General features: G+C 49.8%; 1 protein-coding gene across 1 annotated transcript; it reads right to left on the bottom strand.

The window, feature by feature from the left end:
- Positions 1 to 3936: 3936 nt before the first annotated feature.
- Positions 3937 to 4996, bottom strand: LOC101765948 (glutathione S-transferase U17). The gene is made up of 2 exons (XM_004983806.2): positions 4623 to 4996; positions 3937 to 4498 (listed from the first exon to the last, which is right to left on the bottom strand). Exons 1-2 carry the CDS (start codon positions 4944 to 4946, stop codon positions 4055 to 4057), a joined length of 768 nt encoding a protein of 255 aa, XP_004983863.1. The 5' UTR covers positions 4947 to 4996; the 3' UTR covers positions 3937 to 4054.
- Between the last annotated feature and the right edge of the window lie 19856 nt (positions 4997 to 24852).

Genomic DNA, 24852 nt, shown 5'->3' with positions numbered 1-24852 from the left:
GGTGGGCCGTGGGGGTCCACCGCCGTGGAGGCCACTGTTGCCAAGGTGCACCTTGAAGCCGCCACCCCTCTTCTTCTGCTGCTAGTTCTTCTTGCCACCGCTGCAGCTGCCACGGCCGCTGCTACTGTTACTACCGCCGCCGCTAGTCTGGACAAAACCAGATGGCGAGTGACACTCGCTCGCACAGCCGGAGGATGGAGATGACAAAGAGTTCCCGGCGAGGAGGGCGGTGGAGTTGGAGATCTTCTCCTCGTTGGTGAGGCGAAGTTCCTTCATGGCGAGCATGTCCCATGCCTGGGCGAAGGATGTGAAGCCGGCGATGGAGTTGGCGATGTCGTTGGCGGTGTTGGAGAAGAGTGGGTTGAGGCCACGGAGGAGGTTCAAGACAAGCTGGGAGTCCTGAACGGGATGGCCGATGTCGCGAAGGGCGTCAGTGAGGGTCTTCATGCGACTGCAGTACTCAGCGATGGAGGAGTCGCCCTGTGTCTTGGAGTAGAAGTCATGGCTGAGGAAGATCGCCCAGGACTGCTTGTTGGCGCGAAAGAGGCCCTTGATGGCGAGCCAAAGATCCTGGGAGGTTTGATTGTCGTCGGTCATGGCGAGGTCGAGGATGGAGTCATCGACGGAGCTGAAGAATGAGGAGCGGACACAGCAATCCGCTTGATCCCAGTCAAGGTCCTGGGGATGGGGCGCCACCGTGCCATCGATGTGCGACTTGAGGCTGAACTTACCGCACATGGACTTGAAGAAGGACGCCCATATGGAGTAGGCAGTTAGCATATGCAAATGACTATTGTCTATAACAATACTGTTTTATTTCATCTATAGAAGATGTAAGACAAGTCATTGCGTGAGTTATTGCAGTCTACTAAGATTGTGGCTGTGCATTGGTACGTGCAACAAAATATTTATATTGCAATACACATTGGATTCAATAGGATAATAATAATATGAAAATAAGTATAGATATGGAATAAGTATATCATCCAAGATCGTAGTTGCATCATTAAATAGAGTTGGTACGACATGGCATCCAAAGGTCAAGTAAATCTATAATATTTCTTTGCATGTGATGCGACTAAGATAATATTTTACTACTTACTGTCACCAATGGTTGAGGGAAAGATTGGAAAATTAAAGTACGAAATCTACACAAATGGTTGACAACTAACCATAGAAAAGATGGAATAGCGAAGATCATGTAAATTTTCAAAATATTAATAGAAGTGCCTGATCATCTTTGTATGTATAGCAAAGCTCATGTAAATTTTCAAAATATTTTCATGTATATTTTCAAAATATAAAAATACGTCGCACTGTTGCAAAGATAAAACACGAGCTACTAAACCGTTATTTCCTTTTTTAGTTTCTCCAAAATATGCTAAAGTTTCCAAAGCATACTGCATGATGACCAAATCATTTAGAACTCGTGTTTGAGAAAGGTTGAAATTTCTCTGCAGCAACCCACTTATGAAGATCAGATGCATCATATCCATAACAATTAGCATTCGCGGGGGGTCACCTGTGAGTTGATGGATAGGAAAATGAAGTACGTACGGTGATCTGATGGATAGGAAAATGAAATATCTATAGATAAAAAAAATACTAAACAATTCTTTTAAAAAAATCAGTGTTCTATTTCTCCTCCTAAACAAATGCATTGAATTGATCAGTGCGTACCCCTTGAGTAGTATTAGCATGAACCTGGTGTACAAACAAAAAGCCATGTTCACTAAGGATGGTCTCTTCAATTGGTGTACAGAATTTGCTTGGTCTGAGTGAGCTCATGCAGAGACTGCTTCCGAAACCTGTCAGAACAGAGGAACATCAGACACGGTTCACTTGAGCAAAGATCAAATCCAAATTACGCATCCGCGGTCTTGCAATGGATGTTGGAGTGGCTAAATATACTCAAATACAAATACAAAACCGATAGTTCGGATTGGATTTTTATCCTGATATTTACTCTATTTACTCAATTTGAAAGATAGCATCTATCCATTTACTTTATCGAATATGAGTTCAATTGGAGCATATCATGAAACCGTTAAATAAGTAGGGATTAAATTATGATTGTATGACACATGTAGATAGAAAAGATAGCTCATCGGAAAATTAATCGTAGAAATAACTTTTGAATAGTTTCAATGATATCAATAATATTAGAATATTATTAGTCATAAATATAATTTTTTTAATAGTTCCAGCATGAACTATCATTAGTAATATCAAAATTAGTATAATTTATCATCAGCCATAGAAATTACTTTCATATAGTTTCACAGGGTACTCTATTCTTCATGGATACATATATTTTCCGATAGAGAAATATGATGGAAAACGAATTCGGATATGATATCCATGTTGACATTTTAGTATATATGGATATAGAATAATTCAAATATCCATATTCATATTTCCAAGCCTAGTTATTGTTGTGTGCTCCTACCCCATTGCCTCTCGGCAGCAAGATGCATCTTTTGTCACGAGTGCTTGTATTTTTATAGATTTATTTTAGAATTTAACTGGAGTTATTTTTTGGTGGTAAGTCACGTGCCCGTTGACAGTGAGGTGCTTGTGGTACCTTCGTCAATATTAAGATCCGTCGATACAGAAAACTTTTGGCACTAATTTGATATTTTCCTGATTTGAATGAATTAGTTATGAATTTTTTTATTAAATCCAAACTTTTCAGATTTTTAGAAAAATGCAAGATTACTCTTGAAACCACCCGAGGGTCAAATCTGACCGATTTTAACAGTGGACAACCATTGTCCAGTTTTGTAGTTGTAGGATGAAAATTAGACTTTTATGATAGGGTGGAAATGGAACTTTCCCCTTTATTATATTACTAGCAGGTATGTCCGTGCATTGTAACGGGAGAGAAAAATCGCACAACTCTAACCTAATAAACATGACAAACAACTCGGGTGACATTTTGACAACTTAATTGTTGCTGTCGTGTGGCCGCACTGTGCACAATCTATCAGCGTCAGCCCTGCCAGCCTTGTGATGTGCACCGGGTTAGCAGTGTTGGCAATCCAACCAGCGACGCATAGAGGAGGGCAGGGCACACGGAGTTCTGCGTCGTACACGTGCATCGATTGCGACGGGAGAATAGCGTGGTGGCCATGTTGTCAGCGTGAGGATGCAGAAACCAGCTCTTGCGTCAGCTTAGCCTTATCCTCTCACTCTCTGACGTTGTCACCCACCTCCATCTGTCCATATATCCTCTCACTCGAGTGCATCCGAGCTGGCCGCCCCCATCCCACGGCCGCCAGCCGCCACTGAGCTGAAAGCCAGCCATGGCTGCCCCCGACCGAACCCAATCCGAGCCGCTCATACGCAGCACCGCCGCCGCCATGACCCGCCAACTCCATGCATCGTGAGTGCTTGTCCAGCTTCAAGATCTAGAGTGAGTTGTGATGCCCGCTGTTTTTCCTTTTCTTTCCTAGATTTTCTCTTAGATAGCGGCACCGGTGGTTTTCAAGCAGGCTGCAGCGGCGCATCAGGCAGCCCCTACAGTAGCAAGACAACACGAGCTGTTGGCGGGCCGGAGTGGCGCACGGACATGACGAATGCATCGACCATCGAGCGCACTGCATCCTCGTTGGCTTCCTCTCTCCGCAGCACGACCACCAAATCCGCCGCCATGGCGCCATGCCTGAGCTTGTCATCCATCCTCATCATGCTCTCCACTATGCGTGTGGCCTCGACGATCATGGCGACGAGCCGACATCATCTTATTTTTCTTTTCTTTTCTTTTGATCCTTCGTGGGTTAGATTTTGCAATTTATTCGGATAAAAAAATTATGTCTTGTTTTCTGAAATAGCACAGATCCGGTGATTTTTTTCCAACTTCTTGCTACAGGACTGACCTGCGGGTTGATTATGAAAAAGGTGAGTGATTTTTTTTGCAAAACGACGGCAACAAACTACCGCACAACACACAGGTATTTCATTGCAGGTTCATACAGAAACCACCGTTGTAGGTTCTTATTAATACAGACACTGTCAGACGTGCACTAAATTGAAAGTCATGACTGTCATAGTGTTAAGCGGCCGGACCGCTTCGCTCTGTTGGCACCACTGTTAGGTCCTGTTTGGTTAGGCTGTGTAGGTCCTGTTTAGTTGGACTGTAGTTTTTGGAGAAGCTCCCGTGCATCACGCTGAACTCCACGAACTTGTCTGCGTCAGGGATCGCGTCCACCACGGCCGGGTGGGCGCAGAGCCGATCAGCCCACGCCACCAGGTTCGGAACCTTCGCTTCGTCCAGGAGCGCGACCCCGGTCATCTTCTCCACCGCCTTCAACCACCCGACGTGCGACACCAGAGCGATGTCCAGGTACCCGACGCTGTCTTCGCCGAAGTAGTGCTTCCCCTGGCCGAGCTTCAGGAGGCCTCCTTCAAGAGCTGCAAGGGCGGCGGACAGCTGCTCCGCCGCTTGGTCCTTGTCCCCGGCATCCGTTCCCCTGAGTGTGCGGATCGCCGATGGGAACTGTGTGTGTCAACCACCAACAGGCAGGAAGCAAACGTTTTTATTAGTCTCATTCCATCATTGTTGCTGCTGAAAACTGGTCAGAATTGTTCAGAGAAAACGTGCAATTCGTTTGGGGCTTTACCTTGTCATCGATGTACTGTGCCCAGAACCGCTGGACGGCACGGGTGTACGGGTCGGCCGGGAGGATGGCCGGCGCGGCGGCGGACCAGACCTCGTCGATGTACTGGACGATGATGAGGGACTCGGAGATGGGCTTGCCGTTGTGGAGCAGAACGGGGATCTTCTTGTGCACGGGGTTGGACCTGAGCAGCAGCTCGCTCTTCCTGCCCACCACCTCCTCCACGAACTCGTACTCGACGCCCTTCAGCTTCAGCGCGATCAGGACGCGGATCACGAACGGGCTCGGCCACAGACCGATCACGCGCACCGCTGATGCCTCTGACATTGTTGCAGTAAATTTGCGTAGGACTGACTACCATGGACTGAGGATGCATGACTGCTACTGGTATTATATATAAAATGGTGCGCTCCCTTTCTTCTCTCTTTCGGTCTTTCCCTCCAACTCCAAGCTTTGTAGACGTCCTCGCGTGCGTCATGTTCCCGGCCAGCTGCTTCGGTGTCCAGCATCTCGTCGTACCTCATGTGCGGGGCTGGCGGCCTGGCGCTGGACTTTGCGATTTTGTGAGGTGATGTCTTTCGTCAGCAAAGCTACTATATGTTGGATTTTCTGTGGCCGATTTGGTCTAATGATCCTGACTTTAGCCACTGACCAACCGTTTTGTTTTTCATAAAGACAGGAAGTGGGCACATAGTTTAATTGATTTGGAGGTAAAAGAGAAAACCCACCAATCGCTTTTTCATATTTTCTTTTTTCAATAATGAACTGGGTGTATATGCATCGGAGGATGCAAAAGGGTGGAACTCTCTTCCCATTATTGAAAAAGAAAGAATAATGGGGGCATGAATTTATTTGCGTGTGATCTCCATATGAATGATTTGTCCATAGGTAAGTCAATGTATGGCACCTAGTCAATAGCGGGATGAAAGTTACATAGGAAAGTTTGCACACGAAGATTTCTCTCAAAATAAAATTTTTGATATGGTATCTTGAAAAGGGAGTAATTCTTACAAAAGAAAATTTAGTTAGGAGAAATTGGAATAGAAGTAAAGTTTATTTTTTTAGTAAACCAGAAGCCATCCAGCATATATATTATAAAGTTTTATCCATTGAATATGTGTGGGATTGAGGAGAGTAAGGAGTGAATAATAATTATTTAAATTTGTGTGTGAACAAGACCTACGGTCGATGGATTGGGTTATATTGGACGCAGGGTCGGCCGGTCGGGATCCTTTCAGCATAACGTTGAAGGGAGGAGGCGGAGAAAATAATACTATCATGTCGGCTTCATGAAGACTATTTTCAACTTAATGCAATGGCCAAATCGGACCATGAAGACCATTTTCAACTTCCTGGATAAACAGCATCACATGCAATACATATTTTTATCATACAACTTTCAGTGAGTTATTCACCTCTTTTTTCATCATCCGTTCAAGTTAATAATAAGTATATCTAACATTGCGTGTGTATATGTATATGAACAAGTTTCACTGGATACTGCTTGTTATCGAGATTGATCGAAGCCACATCACAGTGCTGGGCCTGAAGAGGAAACCAAAAGCAGAGTACTAAAGCCTCGTAAACGCGCTTAACAGGGTATGGGCTCGCTTCATAAAAAAAACTACCCAGGACCGTTCAAGGAAGAACTTCATATTAGGGATAACTTTCTGGTATGATTTCAATTTGGACATCTAGTGTATGTCATTTCTTTAAAAACCACGACTGCTTGAATATTTCAGAACTCCTTTTTCCATATTTAGTGTTTGAAGCAAGAGGATGGATACAACTTATGTGGATACTAGTGTTGTGAGTTCATCCACGACATTATAGGTCCCAAGAAAGGCAGGGACCATCACACCAAGTACGTAAACATAATTCATATAAAAAATTTTCAATCTGCACATATATTGGTTTAAAATGGTGATGCTAATTTGCACAGGACAGATTGCTTAAATGAGAGAAGATCTCATCGCCCTAGAATGACTTAGAGCAATTCAACTACAACTATGTAGATTCCTTTTGGAGGTCGTAAATCCAAAGGGAGAATTCTATTGCGATGGAACAAGTATGGGTCAACTTCATCCGATCAGGGACTCGGATGATGACGCGTAGTGCATATTCGGAGAACTCATAATATTTGAAGTATATATAAACTGTATAAATATAAGATAAGTAAACTTTACTCATATGCTAGATCAATATATATATATATATATATATATATATATATTAGCGTAATATTACTACTATACACAAACGGATAAAAATATTCTATACTAATACGAATACTAACCAATCCACGAATTAAAACGAAAGGAAAAAAAATAATCATTTAGTACTGGTTGGTAAAATTAACAATCGGTACTAAAACCAACCGGTACTAAATTGCCGTCCGCAACATTTAGTACCAGACTTTTTGACTGGTACTGAATGGTGGCATTTAGTATCGAACAAGCGGTACCGGTCAGTCACCAAGTATTAAAGGGGTTACTAACCGGTACGAAAAAAGGTTGGTTCTTCAGCAGTGTGGGACCGGTACGAAAGGTTGGGTCTTCAGTAGTGTGTGCAAAATAAAAGGAGTTGGATGCTTTGCTGCACATGGTTTGTTATTTTTGTTCGCTTGAGCTGAACCTTGTTCGTGTTGTGTGTTGATGTGTCATGGGTGTATAATTCTTGTTGGAGTTGCAGGTGATGTGCAATATACACGTATGCAGTTTCACCATTAATTTTCAATTGTTGGTCCTTCAATTTATCACGATTGCACATGCAAATCATCCACTTTTCTTTGCCTAAATACTCACCCTAATCACAAATAAATATACGCCATTTAATTAGGATATAGATATGGTATACAGTTTAAATTTGATTGATAATAATATCTTAAATAAAAAGATTATATGTTAGAAAGCCCACTTTGGATAAATACTTTTCATGATGAATTTAATAACATCAGTCTTGCGTTGCCAATCTATTTTGTTATTTATATATTTGGAGGTCATGTTTAGAACATATGATTGATAGGAATCTTAAACAACTTATTTTCCTGGTTGAAGCAAGTATTTGGAAAAACAATATAGTCAAAGCTGGAATAGTAGGGTAACAGCGACTATCATTTCAAAATAGTTACCGTTGGTAGATGGTTGTGCAAAACCCCGCGATCTTATCCTTTCCTTCCAACATCACCATGTGCGAATGCGTTATTTTATAGAACGATTCAAGCAGCATTGATTATTCCATGCCTCTTCGTCCTACAATGTGCACTAAAAAATTAAGGGAAGATGACAACACATCAACCAATGCGCACTATAGACTCGCCAACCCTCTCCTTCCGTCCTTCATTCCCACCAAGAGCCAGTGGAAACGCAAGAAATGGCCGGAGAAGACGACCTTAAGCTGCTTGGTACGTGGACGCTGGTAGGAAACGAGCAGTAATTTCAGTTGGAAAATTTCGTAGATCTCGGTTTTTTTAACCGGAACTAATTGATCCGGGAATAAAGGATTTTACGTTAAAAAATATTAAAAATTTTCGGGAGCCTCCCAGCTCCAATACCACTTGTTAGCAAATAATGCGAAAACAAGATCGAACACAAGACACGATTTCTAACGTGAAAAACCCTTGTGGAAAAAAACCACGCACACCAATCGTCGATCTTCACTATGATGAGAGAGTTACAACGCAGGGAGTACAATGAGTCGTCTTGCTATTCCCGTACGGCTTACAAGAGGTATATATAGGGTGGACTAAACTGACTGTAGTCAAATACGAAAATAAATTCGCTAGTCACATAACCCGAACCGTGAGCCCTCCAGGCACCCCCACAAGACACACGTTACAATTTGGATCATATCCAACAAACTCCACCTTGAGACGAACTCCATCATGTAGCAAATGAAGTATCATCAATGAACTCACTTCAATAATAAATAATCATCGACATCAAAACTTAGATGTAGGAACATGCTTAGTCATCATATCAGCAGGATTGTCACAAGTATTGATCTTGCATACTTTAACATCACCTTCCGCAATAACACCTCGAATAAAATGATAGCTCACGTCAATGTACTTTGTTCTTTCATGAAACATCTGATCTTTAGTAATGCAAATAGCAGTTTGACTATCACAATGTATAGTAATGTAAATAAACCTCTAAACCAAATAGCTTCTTTACAAGCTTTAGAAATATCCAAATATTTAGCTTTAGTAGTGGACAAAGCAACAATAGCCTGTAAACTTACTTTCTAACTAACAGCACAACCATAAATGGTGAAAACATAATCTGTGAGAGACCTCCTCTTATCCAATCACCAGCATAATCAGAATCAACAGAATGAACAAGTTAATCTCTAAATTTTCCAAACTGCAAACAAGTATTAGAAGTACCACGCAGATATCTGAAAATCCACTGAACTGCTTTCCAATACTCTCTGCCAGAATTAGCCATGTATCTACTGACAACTCTCAATGCATGAGATAAATCAGGATGAGAATAGACCATAGCATACATAAATGAACCAACTCCACTGGAATATGGAACTCTAAACATGTACTCAATATCATCTGACATTGGACATAAAGCTAAAGATAATTTGAAATGTGCAGCTAACGGAGTACTCACTGGTTTTGCATCATGCATATTAAAATGACAGAGAACCTTTTCAATATAACCTCATTGACTGAGGTATAACATACCAAAATTTCTATCTCTGATAATTTCCATACCAAGAATTTTCTTAGCTGCACCTAGATCCTTCATCTCAAATTATAAATTCAACTGTGCTTTTAACTTAGCTATTTCTAATTTATCTTTTGCAGCAATCAACATATCATCAATATAAAGAAGCAAATAAATAGCTGAACTATTAACTATCTTTAAATAGACACAGCTATCATAATCAGACCGCTTAAAACCATGAGAGAGCATAAATGAGTCAAATCTCTTATACCATTACCTAGGAGATTGTTTCAAGCCATAAAGAGATTTCTTCAATATACACACAAGGTTTTCTTTTCCACGAACAACAAACCTTTAGGTTGGTCCATATAAATGGTCTCTTCTAACTCCCCATGTAAGAATAGAGTTATAACATCTAATTACTCCAACTCATAATCATGCATAGCAACAATACTCAACAAAGTACAAATGGAACTATGCTTCACAACTGGGGAAAATACATCATTAAAATCAATACCAAGAATCTGGTTATAGCCTTTAGCAACCAACCTTACTTATACCTTGCTGGCTCACTTGGAGACATAGCTTCTTTTCTTTTGAAAATCCATTTGCAACAGACTTGTTTTATTCTTGGGCAATTTTACTAAATCACAAGTACCATTCTTTTCAAGTGACTCCATCTCATCTTACATAGCGATCATCCAACTGTTGCCATCAGCAGAAGTAATAGTCTCAGAATAATTAGAAGGTTCAGCACCTTCAATCTCTTCTGCAACACTCAAATCATAAGCAATATTGCATTCTTCAATCAACCTTTTAGATGGCTTAGGAGCCCTTCTGGCCCTATCAGATGCAATAGATTGTTGTGGAGGCTGCACAACCGAAGAAGAATGCTCAACACTAGATGAATCATCAACAATTGGTGAATTATCAACAATAGGTGCATCATGGATAGCAACATAATCATTATCTGGTGTATTATCAACATCAATAAAATGCTCCACCTATACACTTGAATTTTGCTGAACAGGAGCACTACTAGATAGGTTGCTAGGTAACATAGCAGATTCATTAAAGATAACATTCCTGCTAACCACAATCTTTCGAGTTTGTGGATTCCACAACTTATAACCTTTAACACCAGGCTGATAACCAAGAAAGATGCACTTAACAGGTCTAGGCTCTAATTTACCATTATGAACATGAGCATAAGCAGTACAACCAAAAACTCTCCAATATGAATAATCAGCTAGTGAACCAGATCATACCTCAATTGGAGTTTTGTTATCAATGGTAATACTGGGTGAACGATTAATAAGATAGCAAGCAGTGGAAGCAGCTTTAGCCTGAAAATGTCTATTCAGACCAGAATTAGACAACATGCAACGGGCCTTAGAGATAATAGTTCTGTTCATACGCTCAACTACACCATTCTGTTGGAGTGTATAAGAAACAGTGTAGTAGCTAACAATACCTTCAGATTTGCAATATGACTTAAATTCATTAGAAAAGAATTCCATCCCATTATTAGTACGAAGCTTTTTAACATTCTTTTCATTTTGGTTTTCATCCATAATCTTCCACTCTTTAAATGTTGAAAATGCTTCTGATTTACCTTTCAAGAAATAAGGCCATACTTTTTTAGAATAGTCATCAATAATGGTCAATATATAACAAGCACCACTACGAGAAGGCTCGTGAGATGGTCCCCATAAATCAGAATGCACATAATCAAGAATACTTTTACTTGTATGACTTGAGGTATTAAATTTCACCCTCTTGTGTTTGCCAAACACAAAATACTCACAGAAATCCAACTTGCTGATGCTATACCCATCGAGAAGTCCTCTCTTACTCAGCACTGCCAAGCCAAACTCACTCATATGCCAAAGACGCATATGCTAAAAATTAGTAGAATTAGAAGTAGATAATGAATTTGAAATTATAGCAGCACCACCTGTAGTTGTAGTACCACGAAGACGGTACAAATTTGTTGGGGGGAAATATTAACGACCTCCTAATACCCATCAAAACAACAATCATGAAGGTCCAGGCCCACTTGAGGTAATGAAGACTGCCGTCGGCCCAACATGGGAGGGGAGAGCCCCGCTCCGCCTCGCGTGACCTAGTGTCCCGGGGTCCGATGCTCCTGACCCCTTGATAACCAGACTCCGCCTCGCCCGACCCACGGTCCCAAGGTCGGGAGCGCCCGACCTCTCGCCGCAAGACTCTGCCTCGCCTGACCCAGGGCGCAGGGGGTTGGACTCATCCAGGCCCATAAGACAAGTATCCGCCTCGGGCGCAGACTAGAAGATAAGAGTGCGGATCTCGTGGGCCCCCCTGCCGATCTTGCCATAAATGCACCACGGCTCTAGCGCGCAGAAAGGCGCCCGCGCCCCTGATGTGACCCGCCACAAGTACCCATGCACGAACGCACAGCACTGGCTACAGTGGTCGCGGCTCTCCATGATTCATTGTAGGACACTCATGGCCTGCGCCGCTCGGCACAGGAAGAAGCCCCGCCGGCTCTCGTGCCCCGCGCGTTCGACAACAGGGATGCGATGTCCGTGTCCCACTGGCCATCAGCAAGATAACAGGATCAGCCGTCTTCCCTCAACATGCATAGTCACCACGACCGAACACCATGATCATGTTTGGCGGCAACGGTCACCGGGGAGATCGTCGACAGGACCCGAGGGCGGCCGCCCTTCCTCGGCGGACACGCTGACAAGATCTGAGGGTCGGAGCAGGAGACAGCGGCCCTGGAACTTGATCCTTCTCCTTGTTTTTTACTTTACTTAGCTTATCTCTTTTATTTCTCCTCCCACCCGGTCTCACCTGTAATCCCGGTGTCCTTCTTGCGTTATAAAAGGAGAACCGGGGGTCCTAAGACAGGGGACTCTCTCGAGCAAACAGAACACACACACTCTCCTTCAGAGCATCAGTGCACACCCAAGAGACTTGGGACCAGCTCCCTCTCTCGCCCACCTGTAACCCCTACTACAGACCCCGCGTGGGCAACACGAGCAACACCTCATACTAGACGTAGGGCCTTCCTTGCCCAAACCAGCCTAAACCCCTTGTCTCCCATGCCACCATCCGAAGCCTTACGCGCATAAAAGAAATTTACTAGTCTTAGTCTTGATCCGCCAATTTTGACAACGACAGTTGGCGTGCCAGGTAGGGGACCTTTGCGCGTACATCACCGGCTTCAGATGGCCAACCACGATGCCAGCTTCGCTCCAGGCTCCCTGGTCCACTTCGGGAGTCTAGACTTCCTCACCACTGGGGAGGGGATCGAGTTGATCCCTCTCCTTGTCTTGCCTGCTCGCCCTATCATCTCTGGCTCCGCCGCCGGGATAGTGGCGAGCGGCCGGACGCGCGCTGAGGGGCCTCCCTCGGAGGGGTGGCTCTTCGGGCTGCACAATGCCACGGCGACCCACGGTCGTCTCTTGGCGTGGTCCATGACCGTGCCGCCTGCGAGCAACAAGCTCGTGGGCGTGGCGAGGACGACTTCCGACGCCGACTCCAACAACGGGAGCCACCACCCCTCGCGCGAGTGCTTCATGGCTGACATGCACTCTGAGGGATCCAATGATGATGGCGTCGAAGGGAGGAAACAGACTCCCCCACCACGCGCCGCGGCTACGACTAGAGCCCTTGCCCGGGCCCCGGTGCGACCATGACAGCCGGAGGCGCATGCGGCGCCCCGCCAGGAGGTTGAGCGCCCCTGCAATGAAGGCGGGGCACGACAGTGGGCGCGCGACGTCCAGCAGCGCATTTGTGCAGACGAAGTTCGCCCTCAGCTCTTCGCCCGCGCCAGCCAAAACATCACCACAGCGGTGGCCCTACTCCGACGACTCCCCGAGCCGGCAACGCCCGAGGAGCGTCAGGCGCACCAAGAGGTGTAACCTGCTCAAGTGCGCCGCCGTCCAGCAGGTGGAGAGCGCCGCGTCCCGGTGATGCGGGCAAAACGCCAGCAGGGCAGCGCCCACCGCACCCCTCGAGAGGCGGGGGGAGTCTGTCCACCAGCCTCCTCCTAGGGTGAACCAGGCCGCGCCTGCTCGACGGACATCACCGCCCGCAGGAGGCGGGGCTCAGTCCATTCATCGGCGCGTCGGTCCCATCCGCGACGCCCGCGATACCCTGGACGCGCGGAGGCGCTCCCGCGCGGACAGGGAGGAGGGGGTGGACCGCGGCTGCCACATCCACCGTGGCAGCCGCTATGACAGCGAAGAAGATCGCAACCCGAGCCCCGACCCGGTGAGGCCCCGGGCCTTCTCCGCGCGTATCCTGAACGCACCGTTCCCGCTGCGCTTCAGGTAGCCAACGAACGTGGCCAAATACTCTGGGGAGATGAACCCCGGGCTATGGCTCAGCGACTACTGGCTTGCATGTCAGGCCAGTGAGGCGGACGATGACCTGTTCATCATCCGCAACCTTCCACTCTTTCTGGCTGGAACATATCCCTTCGGGTCAGATCCGCAGCTGGAACGACCTGAAGGAGATATTCGTGGGAAACTTCCAGGGCACGTACATGCGCCCTGGCAATTCCTGGGACCTCCGGAGCTGCCGCCAGGGGTCAGACGAGTCCCTTAGTGACTACATCCAGCGCTTTCCCAGGAAGCGCACCGAGCTCTCCAACGTCGCGGACGCCGACATCATAGGGGCTTTCCTCGCAAGAACTTCCTGCCGGCCCCTCGTCTACGACCTAAGGCGCTGAGGCCCGCGGACCACGGAGGAGCTCCTCAATATCGCCACCAGCTTCACCTCGGGCGAAGAGGCCGTCGGAGCAATCTTCGACCGCTCCAAGGGCAAGGCAAAGCGGGAGGAGGACGCCGACGAGGGCACCTCCAACTGTCAACAGAAGAAGAAGAACAAGCAACGGCGTGAGGCTCCCCTCATGGCTGCCATTGAGCGCAAGCGGGGACAGCCACCCCCTGAGGCACCCCCGGCTTCTTCGACAAGCTGCTCGAGGGACCGTGCCCGAACCACGAGTTCCCCACAAAGCACGCCTACAAAGACTGCAACCTCATGAAGAGGTATTTTGTAGGCAACCCGGTGAAGGGCGACCGGAGGCGGAAGCCCGACGAGGAGAAGAAGGACGGTGAAGAGAAGGAAGACGACTTCCCCAAGGTGGACGGCTGCTTCATGATCTTCGGCGGACCGGCGGCTTACGACTCCAAGCGTCGCCGGAAGCTGGAGCGCCATGAGGTCTACGCAGCCGAGCCTGCAACATCAGCCTTCCTTGACTGGTCGCGATCCGTCATCACCTTCGACCGGTCCGACCACCCGGGTCACGTCCTGCAGCCAGGACGCTACCCTCTCATCATCAATCCCGTCGTCGGCACGACACACCTCACCAAGGTGCTCATGGATGGAGACAGCAGCCTTAACATCCTCTACGCCGAGACTCTCGACGCCATGGGGATCGACCGCTTCCGCCTCCGCCCCAGCAAGGCGCCGTTCCACGGCATCGTGCCGGGGAAACAGGCAATGCCTCTCGGGCAGATCGACCTGCCCGTCACTTTCGGGACTCCGTCCAACTATAGAAAGGAGATCCTCATCTTCGAGGTGGTGGGCTTCCGTGGAACCTACCACGCCATCCTGGGGCGGCCGTGCTACGCCAAGTTCATGGCCATCCCCAACTACACCTACCTCAAGCTCAAGCTGCCGGGGCCCAATGGGGTCATCACTGTCAGCACGTGTTTCTAAAAGGCGTACGAGTGCGACATAGAGTGCTGCGAATACGATGCAGCCATCACCTTCACAGAGGATCCGGCAGTCCAGCTCGCAGAGAGCACCGAGGACCAGCCCGACTCCAAGCAGTCGGCCACCTCCTTCGAGGCCACCGAAGGCGTCAAGGAGGTCCCCCTCGACCCTAGTAGCTCCGACGACCGGACCGTATGGATCGGCGCCAACCTATCTCCCAAATAGGAAGGCGCGCGCGTCGACTTCCTCCGCGCGAACAGCGACGTCTTCGCGTGGAAACTCTCAGACATACCCGGCATTCCGAGGGAAGTCGCCGAGCACTCCTTGAACATCAAGGCCGGCTCCAAGCCAGTGAAGCAAGGTCTGCGCCGCTTCGACGAGGAGAGGCGCAAGGCCATCGGCGAGGAGGTCCAGAAGCTTTTGGCGGCCGGATTCATCAAGGAAGTGTACCACCCCGAGTGGCTAGCTAACCCTGTTCTTGTACGAAAAAAGAATAGGAAATGGAGGATGTGTGTTGATTATACCGGTCTCAACAAAGCGTGTCCAAAGGATCCGTTTCCTTTACCACGCATAGATCAAATAGTCGACTCAACCACCGGGTGCGAAACCCTTAGCTTCCTTGACGCGTATTCCGGCTACCATCAAATCGTGATGAAAGAATCCGACCAGCTCACAACCTCTTTCATAACCTCATTCGGCCTCTATTGCTACGTTAAGATGCCGGTCGGCCTCAAAAACGTGGGGGCTACGTTCCAGCGATGCATGCTTAAGTGTTTCGGGGACCTCATCAGGTGAACCATTGAGGCTTACGTCGATGACATCATAGTCAAGTCCAAGAAGGGCGACCAGCTCATCCCCGACCTCGAACTAGCCTTCGAAGGGCTGAGAGACAAGCGCATTAAGCTCAATCCTAAAAAGTGCGTTTTCAGGGTCCTGAGGGGCATGTTGCTGGGTTTCATTGTCTCCGTACACGGCATCGAAGCCAACTCGGAGAAGATAGCAGCCATCAGCGACATGGGGCCGATTCAATACATAAAAGGGAGTTCAGCACGTCACGGGATGTCTGGCGGCCCTGAGCCGCTTCATCTCGCGCCTCGGCGAATGGGGGCTCCCTCTCTACCGACTCCTGAAGAAGACCGACCACTTCGAGTGGACCGCCGAGGCCCAGGAGGCGCTTAACCGGCTTAGGACCTCCTAACGAAGGCCCCGATCCTAGTCCCGCCAACCGACGGGGAGCCCTTCTTGCTCTACATCATGGCGACCACGCAGGTAGTTAGCGCAGCTTTGGTGGTGGAGCGAGAGGAGGAGGGACACACCCTCAAGGTACAGCGCCCGGTATACTTCGTCAGCGAGGTCTTGTCCGAGTCCAAGGCGCGCTATCCGCAGATCCAGAAGCTCATCTACGCCGTCCTCATCATGAAAAGGAAGCTGCGCCACTGCTTCATCTCCTACATGGTGACGGTCATTTCGTCGTTCCGCCTCGGTGAAGTAATCCGGAACCAGGACGCCACGGGATGGATCACAAAGTGGGCGCTCGAGCTCATGGACCAGGGCATCACCTATGCCCCCCGCACCGCCATCAAATCCCAGGTACTCGCTGATTTTGTAGCAGAGTGGACGGAGATCCAGACGCCATCGGCGCCGGAGAAGCAGGAGTACTGGACGATGTACTTCAACGGCTCGTTGATGAAGGCTCGCGCTGGAGCGGGCCTAGTCTTTATCTCTCCTCTCGGCGTACGCATGAGGTACATGATCCGCCTCCACTTTCCTGCATCTAATAATGTCACCGAGTACGAGGCTCTCCTCAACGGGCTTCGCATCGCCATCGAGCTGGACATCCGAGGCGACTCTTAGTTACTCATCGAACAAGTCATGAAGGAGTGGAGCTTCCACGACCCCAAGATGGCAGCCTACTGCAACAAAGTCCGCAAGCTCGAAGACAAGTTCGATGGGCTAGAGCTCAACCACGTCGCAAGGCGTTTCAACGAGGCAGCTGACGAACTGGCAAAGGCGGCATCCGGCCGAAAGCCCATACCCGACGGTGTCTTCGTCAGCGACCAGTTCAAGCCCTCGATCCGTTACCAGGAACCGAGAAGGGTCGGCGACGCGCCACCCACCCCGGACTCGAGCCCCGACCCAGGAGAGGTTGGCAACGCACCACCTGTCCCGGGCTCGGGCGCCGGCCCAGACGAGGTCGGCGATGCTCCACCTGCGCTGGACTCGGAGGCCGACCCCTCCGACCCCGAGATCATGGAGATCGATGCGGACCTAGCAGCGGGGCCCGACCCCTCGTCTGACTGGAGAGCCCCGTACCTCGACTACCTCATCCGCGAGACGCTCCCTGCGAACAAGATGGAGGCACGTAGGATTGCGCGCCGCGCCAAATCCTTCGTTATCATTGACCAGGAGCTCTACAAGCAGAGCCACACCGGCATCCTCCAGCGATGCATCCCGATTGAGCAGGGAAAGGCGCTGATTGAGGACATCCACACCGGAGCCTGCGGCCACCACACCGCGCCAAGAACCCTCGTCGGAAACGCCTTCCGGCAAGGCTTCTACTGGCCGACGGCGGTCGCTGATGCCACCCACGTGGTCCGCACCTGCGAAGGGTGCCAATTCTTCGCGCGCCAAACTCATCTGCCCACACAGGCGCTCCAGACCATCCCCATTACATGGCCCTTCGCGGTCTAGGGTCTGGACCTCATTGGGCCCTTCAAGAAAGCGCACGGGGGCTTCACCCACCTGCTTGTTGCCGTCGACAAGTTCTCCAAGTGGATTGAGGCACGACCAGTCGCGCAGATCAAGTCTAAGTAGGCGGTGCAGTTCTTCACCAACATCATCCATCGCTTCGGAATCCCTAACTCCATCATCACGGACAACGGCACGCAGTTCACCGGGAAGAAATTCCTCTAGTTCTGCGATGACCACCACATCCGAGTGGGCTGGTCGGCCGTGGCGCACCCCCACACGAATGGGCAGGTTGAACGAGCCAACGGCATGATACTCTAGGGTCTCAAACCACGGATCTTCGACCGCCTCAAAAAGTTCAGTGGCCGGTGGGTCATGGAGCTCCCCGCGGTCTTATGGAGTCTAAGGACAACCCCAAGTAGGGCGACTGGCTTCACCTTCTTCTTCATGGTCTACGGGTCCGAGGCAATCCTCCCCACCGACCTGGAATACGGATCACCGAGGATCAAGGTGTATGACGAACAAGGGAACCAGGCATCACTTGAAGACGCGCAAGACCAGCTCGACGAAGCGCGCGATGTGGCCCTGCTGCACTTGGCAAGGTATCAGCAGGCCTTACGACGCTACCACAGCCGCAAGGTGCAAGGCCGAGCCTTCAACGTCGGCGACTTGGTGCTCCGCCTCGTCCAGGACAACAGAGGTTAGCATAAGCTGACCCCTCCATGGGAAGGGCCCTTCATCGTCGCACAAGTACTGCGGCCAGGCACGTACAAGCTGGTGACCCCTGACGGACAGATCTTCAACAACGCTTAGAACATAGAACAGCTAAGATGCTTCTACCCTTACTTTTTGTTTCCAAGTTCTGTACATAAAAACTTCTGTAACTTGTCAATTCAACGGAAAAGGAATTTTGAGTCGATTTCGTTCAAGTTTCATATCGAACTCATGGATATCCGACCCTAGCTCCACCCCAGGGCCGCATATCCCTCGGGGGCTATCAGGGGCTCTGGCCCAGGTCGCTTGACATCTTCTCAAAACGCCACTTCTTTCCGAGCCGACCCTCTTCCTAAACATTTGGGTGTGAAAAGGAGAGAGTGCACGAATGGTGTTTAGGCAAGACTAATCGGACTGCGAAAAAACCTACGCCCAGTGCCTACGGTGCCTTCGCCCATCAGCGCTTACTGACGCGCCCGCGGTCTAAACTTTCCAAACCCAAAAAACAAGAAAGAGGATCGAATTTTTTTTTGACAAAGTATAGAAAAGGCCTCTGTGGCCATCACAAAAACAAGTTCAAAGTCAAAACTAACGTATTTACATCTGGGGCGCCTAAGCCAGATACAGCTAACTTGTCCTGGGATCTTCGGGCGGGAAAGCTTCATCCTCCAGAAGCTTCACCAAGGACTCCGCTGGGTTGAGCACCGACGCGTCGATCTCGTCCAGCTCGGCCTCGGAGTAGCCGGAGGCGTACCCCGCGCTCATCCCGGTGAAGTTGATGCCGGAGTAGTGGGAGTCGAAGACGCCGAAGGCCCGCCTCACGCCGACACGGAGCACCTCCAGGGCGATCTCGCGGGCCCGCCGGTACGTCCCAAGGACACGAGTCGCCAACGAACTCGTCCCCTCCAGCTGGACCACGCCAAGGCTGTCGCAGACGACGCGGACCACATCCTGCAGGTTGCCGTGCTCAGCGCGCTCCATGTCGAGGACATCCCTCAGCCGAGCGCTTTCGTTTGTAAGGTCCGTCCGCAGAAGTCCAAGTCAGAAACCATCACAAAAGTAGCAGAAAAGAAAGGAACGAAAAGAGCCTTACCCTCGGACTGGGCCTTCAGCTCACGCTCCCGGTCGAGCCCCTGGGCCACGGTGGTCTGAAGCCTCTGCACTTGCACATAGAGTTGGCTGACCTCCGCCCCAAGCTTGGCCGCCACCTTCTCGGTCTCGTCCTTCCGAGCCGCCTCAAAGTCTCGGTCCTGCCAAGCCTTTTGCCGCTCACGCTGGATGCGCTCGACGGTTTTTTGAAGGGCTTCATTTTCTCCCTTCAGCCGTGCGAGCTTCTCGGCATCAAGGCGGGCCTACTCAGCAGCGCCCTGGAACTCCTCGAGGTCGAGGCAAGCCTTCTCGACGACGGCCTATGTGGCGTCCCGTCCCGCCCCCCGGGACCGGGATCGCTTACACCTGGCAGCTCTCTAGGATATCAAGAATTCCCTCACAGACCAACACAAGTCTTTTCTGCGCACTTTGTCCTCACTCGTGCGCACCCGGGAAGAACTTCCCGGTCGGTCACCCATCCCGAAATTGCTTCGGCCAAGCATGCTTAACCCAGAGTTCTTTGAGGATGAGCTTCCGGAAAAAAGTTGCAACTTGTTGGTATGAGTATTCTATAAATCCTATTAAGCCTCGGGCCAGGATGTCACATACTCACCCCCTAGAAGACCGACGCCCTCATCGGTCAACCCCAAGCCAGGAACGTCCCCTCTTGGCCACGTCAGTGTGTCCAGTGCTAGCACATCTATCATGTTGTGTGACCACTCTGGGCCCACACCAGCCATGCACACCATGCCTGCGCAAGTGCGACCGCACGCGCCTGTGAAACCGCGAGAGTCAGCTCTGATACCAACTATGGCGTCCCGTCCCGTCCCGTCCCGTCCTGTCCCTCCCCCCCAGGCCGGGCCCGCTTACACCTGGCAGCTCTCTAGGATATCAAGAATTCCTTCACAGACCAACACAAGTCTTTTCTGCGCACTTTGTCCTCACTCGTGTGCACCCGGGAATAACTTCCCGGTCGATCACCCATCCCGAAATTGCGCCGGGCCAAGCATGCTTAACCCCAGAGTTCTTTGAGGATGAGCTTCCGAAAAAAAAGTTGCAACTTGTTGGTATGAGTATTCTATAAATCCTATTAATCCTTGGGCTATGATGTCACATACTCACCCCCTTAGAAGACCGACGCCCTCGTCGGTCAACCACAAGCCAGGAACGTCCCCTCTTGGCCACGTCTGTGTGTCCAGTGCAAGCGCATCTGCCATGCTGTGTGACCACTCTGGGCTCACACCAGCCATGCACACCATGCCTACGCAAGTGCGACCGCACGCGCCCGTGAAACTGCGAGAGTCAGCTCTGATACCAACTGTGGCGTCCCGTCCCGCCCCCCGGGGCCGGGCCCGCTTACACCTGGCAGCTCTCTAGGATATCAAGAATTCCCTCACAGACCAACACAAGTCTTTTCTGCGCACTTTGTCCTCACTCGTGCGCACCCGGGAAGAACTTCCCGGTCGATCACCCATCCCGAAATTGCGCCAGGCCAAGCATGCTTAACCCCAGAGTTCTTTGAGGATGAGCTTCTGGAAAAAAGTTGCAACTTGTTGGTATGAGTATTCTATAAATTCTATTAAGCCTTGGGCCAGGATGTCCAAAGTTTCTCCGTCGCGTGGCTTGATCTCTCCGACGCACGCCGCTTCGCACAGTCGCCGGTCGCGACAGAATGGATTCCCGCACCCTCCTTCCCAATCACCGCGGAAGACCCTCTGCAACCCTTTCTACCTCACCTCGTCTCGCTCGCGCCCTCGCCGGCCGCGCCATGGTGCTCCGTCACCACTGTGGTAGAGATTTGCCGCCGCTGCGTCAGACCGCCTCGCGAACCACGCCCATCATCATCTCTCCGGATCCCTGGCTGCAAGCCCCGATGCCTTCCGGTTTTTCCGCGACCTCTCCATAGTCGCGCCGCCCACGAACTCGCTACGCAACGATTCCTCCATCGCCAACCCCGACTCCGGCCACGACAGCTCCTTTTCCGCCTTGCCAGAACTGTGCCCCGGCAAACCGCTGTTTCGCGCTCGCCTGTGCAGCCGCGGCTCGCCCTGTCTTTTCACCTGTTGCAACCTCGCTTGTAGCACCATTCTCCCTATCACACCAATCAAATCCGCCACTCGACGACGCCCGCCTCCGCCAAATCTCAACTCCAGCAAAACCGCGCCTGCGTCGCCTTGTCTCCAGTGCCCAATGGCCGAAGACACTATCTCCGAAGTCCTGTTCCGCTACCCATCGCCGCTCAATCGCCGTCATGGCAGCGCACTCCATCCTTCTCTTCCGGTCTTCATGCCATTCGAAATCTCTCTCTTCCGTGCCGCTATAAAAGGGAAGGCCAGAGTTCCACCGGAGTTCCTTCGCCATTGCTATTTCACCGTCCCTACTCTGAGCACACTTGAGCAATCCCACTGAAACTCTTGAGAGTTTCCCTCTCCGCTGAAGTCCACTTCTCCCCAGTCCACCCAGCCGCCTGCTCCTCCGCGCTGTGCTAGAGCTTCCTTGTTGCTCACAAGAAGCTCCGACGCCGCCGGAGCACCGCCGGACATCGCCGCTGCCCAAGTCTTAGTGCTTCAGTCCTTCCGCCCAAGTCTGTTCCCTCCCGACCCCAAGCTTCACCTATAAATCGAAGGTAAGCTGCCGACCCCTTTCCGGTTCGCCCGACCCCTTTTTCCTTTTCACCCGACCCTGTCTGTTTCGCCCGACCCCTTTTTCCATCTCACCCGACCCTGTCTGTTTCGCCCGACCCCTTTTTCCATCTCGCCCGACCCTGTCTGTTCCGCCGACCCTTTTCCGCCTCGCCCGAGGGCTCGGCTGTATCCTTTTCCTTGACCCGAGGGTATCTGTGTAAAAGATTGGGATTTCTCTGCGTTAAGTCTGAGGACCCCGAACACAGTTATCCCTTAAAGTTTAAGGGTCAGATCACAAGTCTATTTCCCATCCGACCCTTTTATCTTGCTCTCCACCAACTAAAGTAAACTTCCCCACCTTTCCTGTAGCCTTGCTACAAGTGTCCGAGCTTAAACTGCAAGTGTTGTTGAAATAACCGTCTAAACACTAACTCCTGCATTGCATTCGTGTAGAGTTACACCTCGCTGACAGCGTCTACGAGCTACACCTGGCGCCTGAAGACGGAGCTGTAGCTGAGCTTCCAGTTCCGGAAGCCGAAGCCGCCCCAGCTGAAGACCAGTTCTCCTCCCCTCCGCTTGAAGGAAAGCCCCGGAGCATGAACGCCAAATTCCTAAACTTGCACATACCTTCCTTCTTATGTTTGTGCATTTACGTACAGGAGTTGTTTATAACCATAGATGCATGTCGTAGTTCCTGTGATCTGAACACTAGTTTGTTGGGCTGAGTAGTTGCTATGCTTAAATAGAAATCGATAAAAGCCGAGTGATTCCCTATCACTCGCGAGTTATAGGAGTTGGATTGTTTTCCCTTCTATTACAACTATAAGGACGATGGATGGGGCAGGGTTTTGGTTAACTCTTTTGGTGGTCGACTGATCGCCCCATCTATCTATGGAATCTGTTAAGGCCCGACAGTGGTGGTGTTCGTGATCAAGTGTTTGAAAGTACTAACCTCATACTCAGTATGGGATGGGGAAGCCTAGTACCTGATTGAACCTAGACGTGAGCGGTCGCCCCACTGTCCTTGGAACAAAGTTCCCCTACAGCTGCACGTGGTGGCAAGTGTGGTCACAGAACGGCAGAGGTCGGGTCTGTGGAACCTTGCACCAAAGGAATTGGGTCCAACACGGGTTAGGGAATTGATGGGGAAGGCTGACACAGGAAGCGACCCTCGGTGGTGCGCGGATGTCGTGAGGTTAGGTTCACCATGCATGGTTAAAGAACTCGAATCGATTCGTCTGCCTCTCACAGTTTGAGACTGCTTGATCATAATGTCACACTGAGTAATGAAAGAGTCTGATGATGATATGGTCTTGATGTTGAGCTTATATCCATAAAGTTGGATCTATGTTTGCTTAGAGTAAGTTGCAAATGTAGACTGGTTAATGAACTTAGAATTTGAGCTAAAACTTGAAAATAAGGACCCAACATAGTCGCTTTTGGCAAACAAAACCCCTCAGCCAGAGAGCCTTGCATGTCTAGACGTGGTGGAGTAGTTTTTCCACCGGTCGGTTAAGTCTTGTTGAGCTTAGAAGCTCAGCCTTGTGGTGGCTTCTCTTTTCAGGTGAAGTTGCAACCTCTGAGCTTGCTGCTGGCACTTGACCGCCCCAGCTCCCTCCGGGTTGGACGGTCGAGTGAGATCCTTCCTCGGACGGCGGGGAATGGGATCATTGATGTCCCGGTTGGCCTCACCAGGGATGTCCGACCCCGACGAGTAGCTTCCGCTTGTTTATTCTTCTGTTGTTTCCTTCAGAACTTGTAAAACTCTGATCTTCAACCAAATGTGTAAGAACTTGTAATCTACTGATGGATCTGTTGTATCCTCTGGAACGTCCAAGCCAAACCCAGCGCGCAAGGTTAAAGCTGGACCTGGACCTGCTCCAGACAAAGAGTGCTTTTTCTATCATGAACTTGGTCACTAGAAGAGAAACTGCAAGCAGTACCTAGCTTCCTTGAAGAATGGCAGAAGTAAGAGTACTTCTACCTCAGGTACACTTGTTGTTAATGTTATAGACAACATATTTCTCGCTGATACAATTATTAATTCTTGGGCTGAGAAAAAGGAAGATGTTCTAGACAACCCACTACCAGAAGAACCTGCTGATGATGCACCCGCTGCTGCTAAGAATGCTTACAAGAAAGCATGTGATGCTAACCTCGAAGTAAGCTGCCTTATGCTTGCTTGCATGGAACCCGAGCTGCAGATGCAGTTCGAAACAAACCATGAGGCGCACGATATGATCGTGGCGCTTAGAGACATTTTCCAAACACAGGCCAGGACTGAAAGGTTCAATGTGTCTAAGGCCTTTGTTGAGAGCAAGCTAGCAGAAGGCGCAGCAGTAGGACCACACGTAATCAAGATGGTTGGTTACACTCAACGGTTGGAGAAGCTAGGCTTCCCACTGGGCCAAGAGTTGGCCACTGATTTCATTCTTTCGTCTCTTTCGTCTAGCTATGGGAACTTCATCTCGAACTACCATATACATGGGACGGAGAAGGGTCTGAATGAGCTGTGTGGCATGCTTAAAACAGCAGAGGCTGACATTAAGAAAAGCGCTAGTACCAGCCATGTGATGGCTGTATAGAACAAGCCTACCTTTAAGAAGAAGGGCAATTCTTGGAAGAAGAAGGGCAAGGCTGGAGTGTCCAAGCCAAACCCAGCGCCCAAGGCTAAAGCTGGACTTGTTCCAGATAAAGAGTGCTTTTACTGTCATGAACTTGGTCACT

The sequence above is a fragment of the Setaria italica genome, chromosome IX (genome assembly GCF_000263155.2).
Source record: "Setaria italica strain Yugu1 chromosome IX, Setaria_italica_v2.0, whole genome shotgun sequence".
Classification (NCBI taxonomy): Eukaryota; Viridiplantae; Streptophyta; class Magnoliopsida; order Poales; family Poaceae; genus Setaria; species Setaria italica.
The sequence above is the reverse complement of the archived record's forward strand: the minus strand, read 5'-3'. Positions and strand labels throughout refer to the sequence as shown.

Excerpts from the sequence above, each read along its gene's own strand:
- LOC101765948 (XM_004983806.2), bottom strand. The coding sequence starts at position 4,946 with ATGTCAGAGGCATCAGCGGTGCGCGTGATCGGTCTGTGGCCGAGCCCG. Across the intron at positions 4,499-4,622 it reads CACAGTACATCGATGACAAG|TTCCCATCGGCGATCCGCAC; the intron begins GTAAAGCCCCAA and ends TGACACACACAG.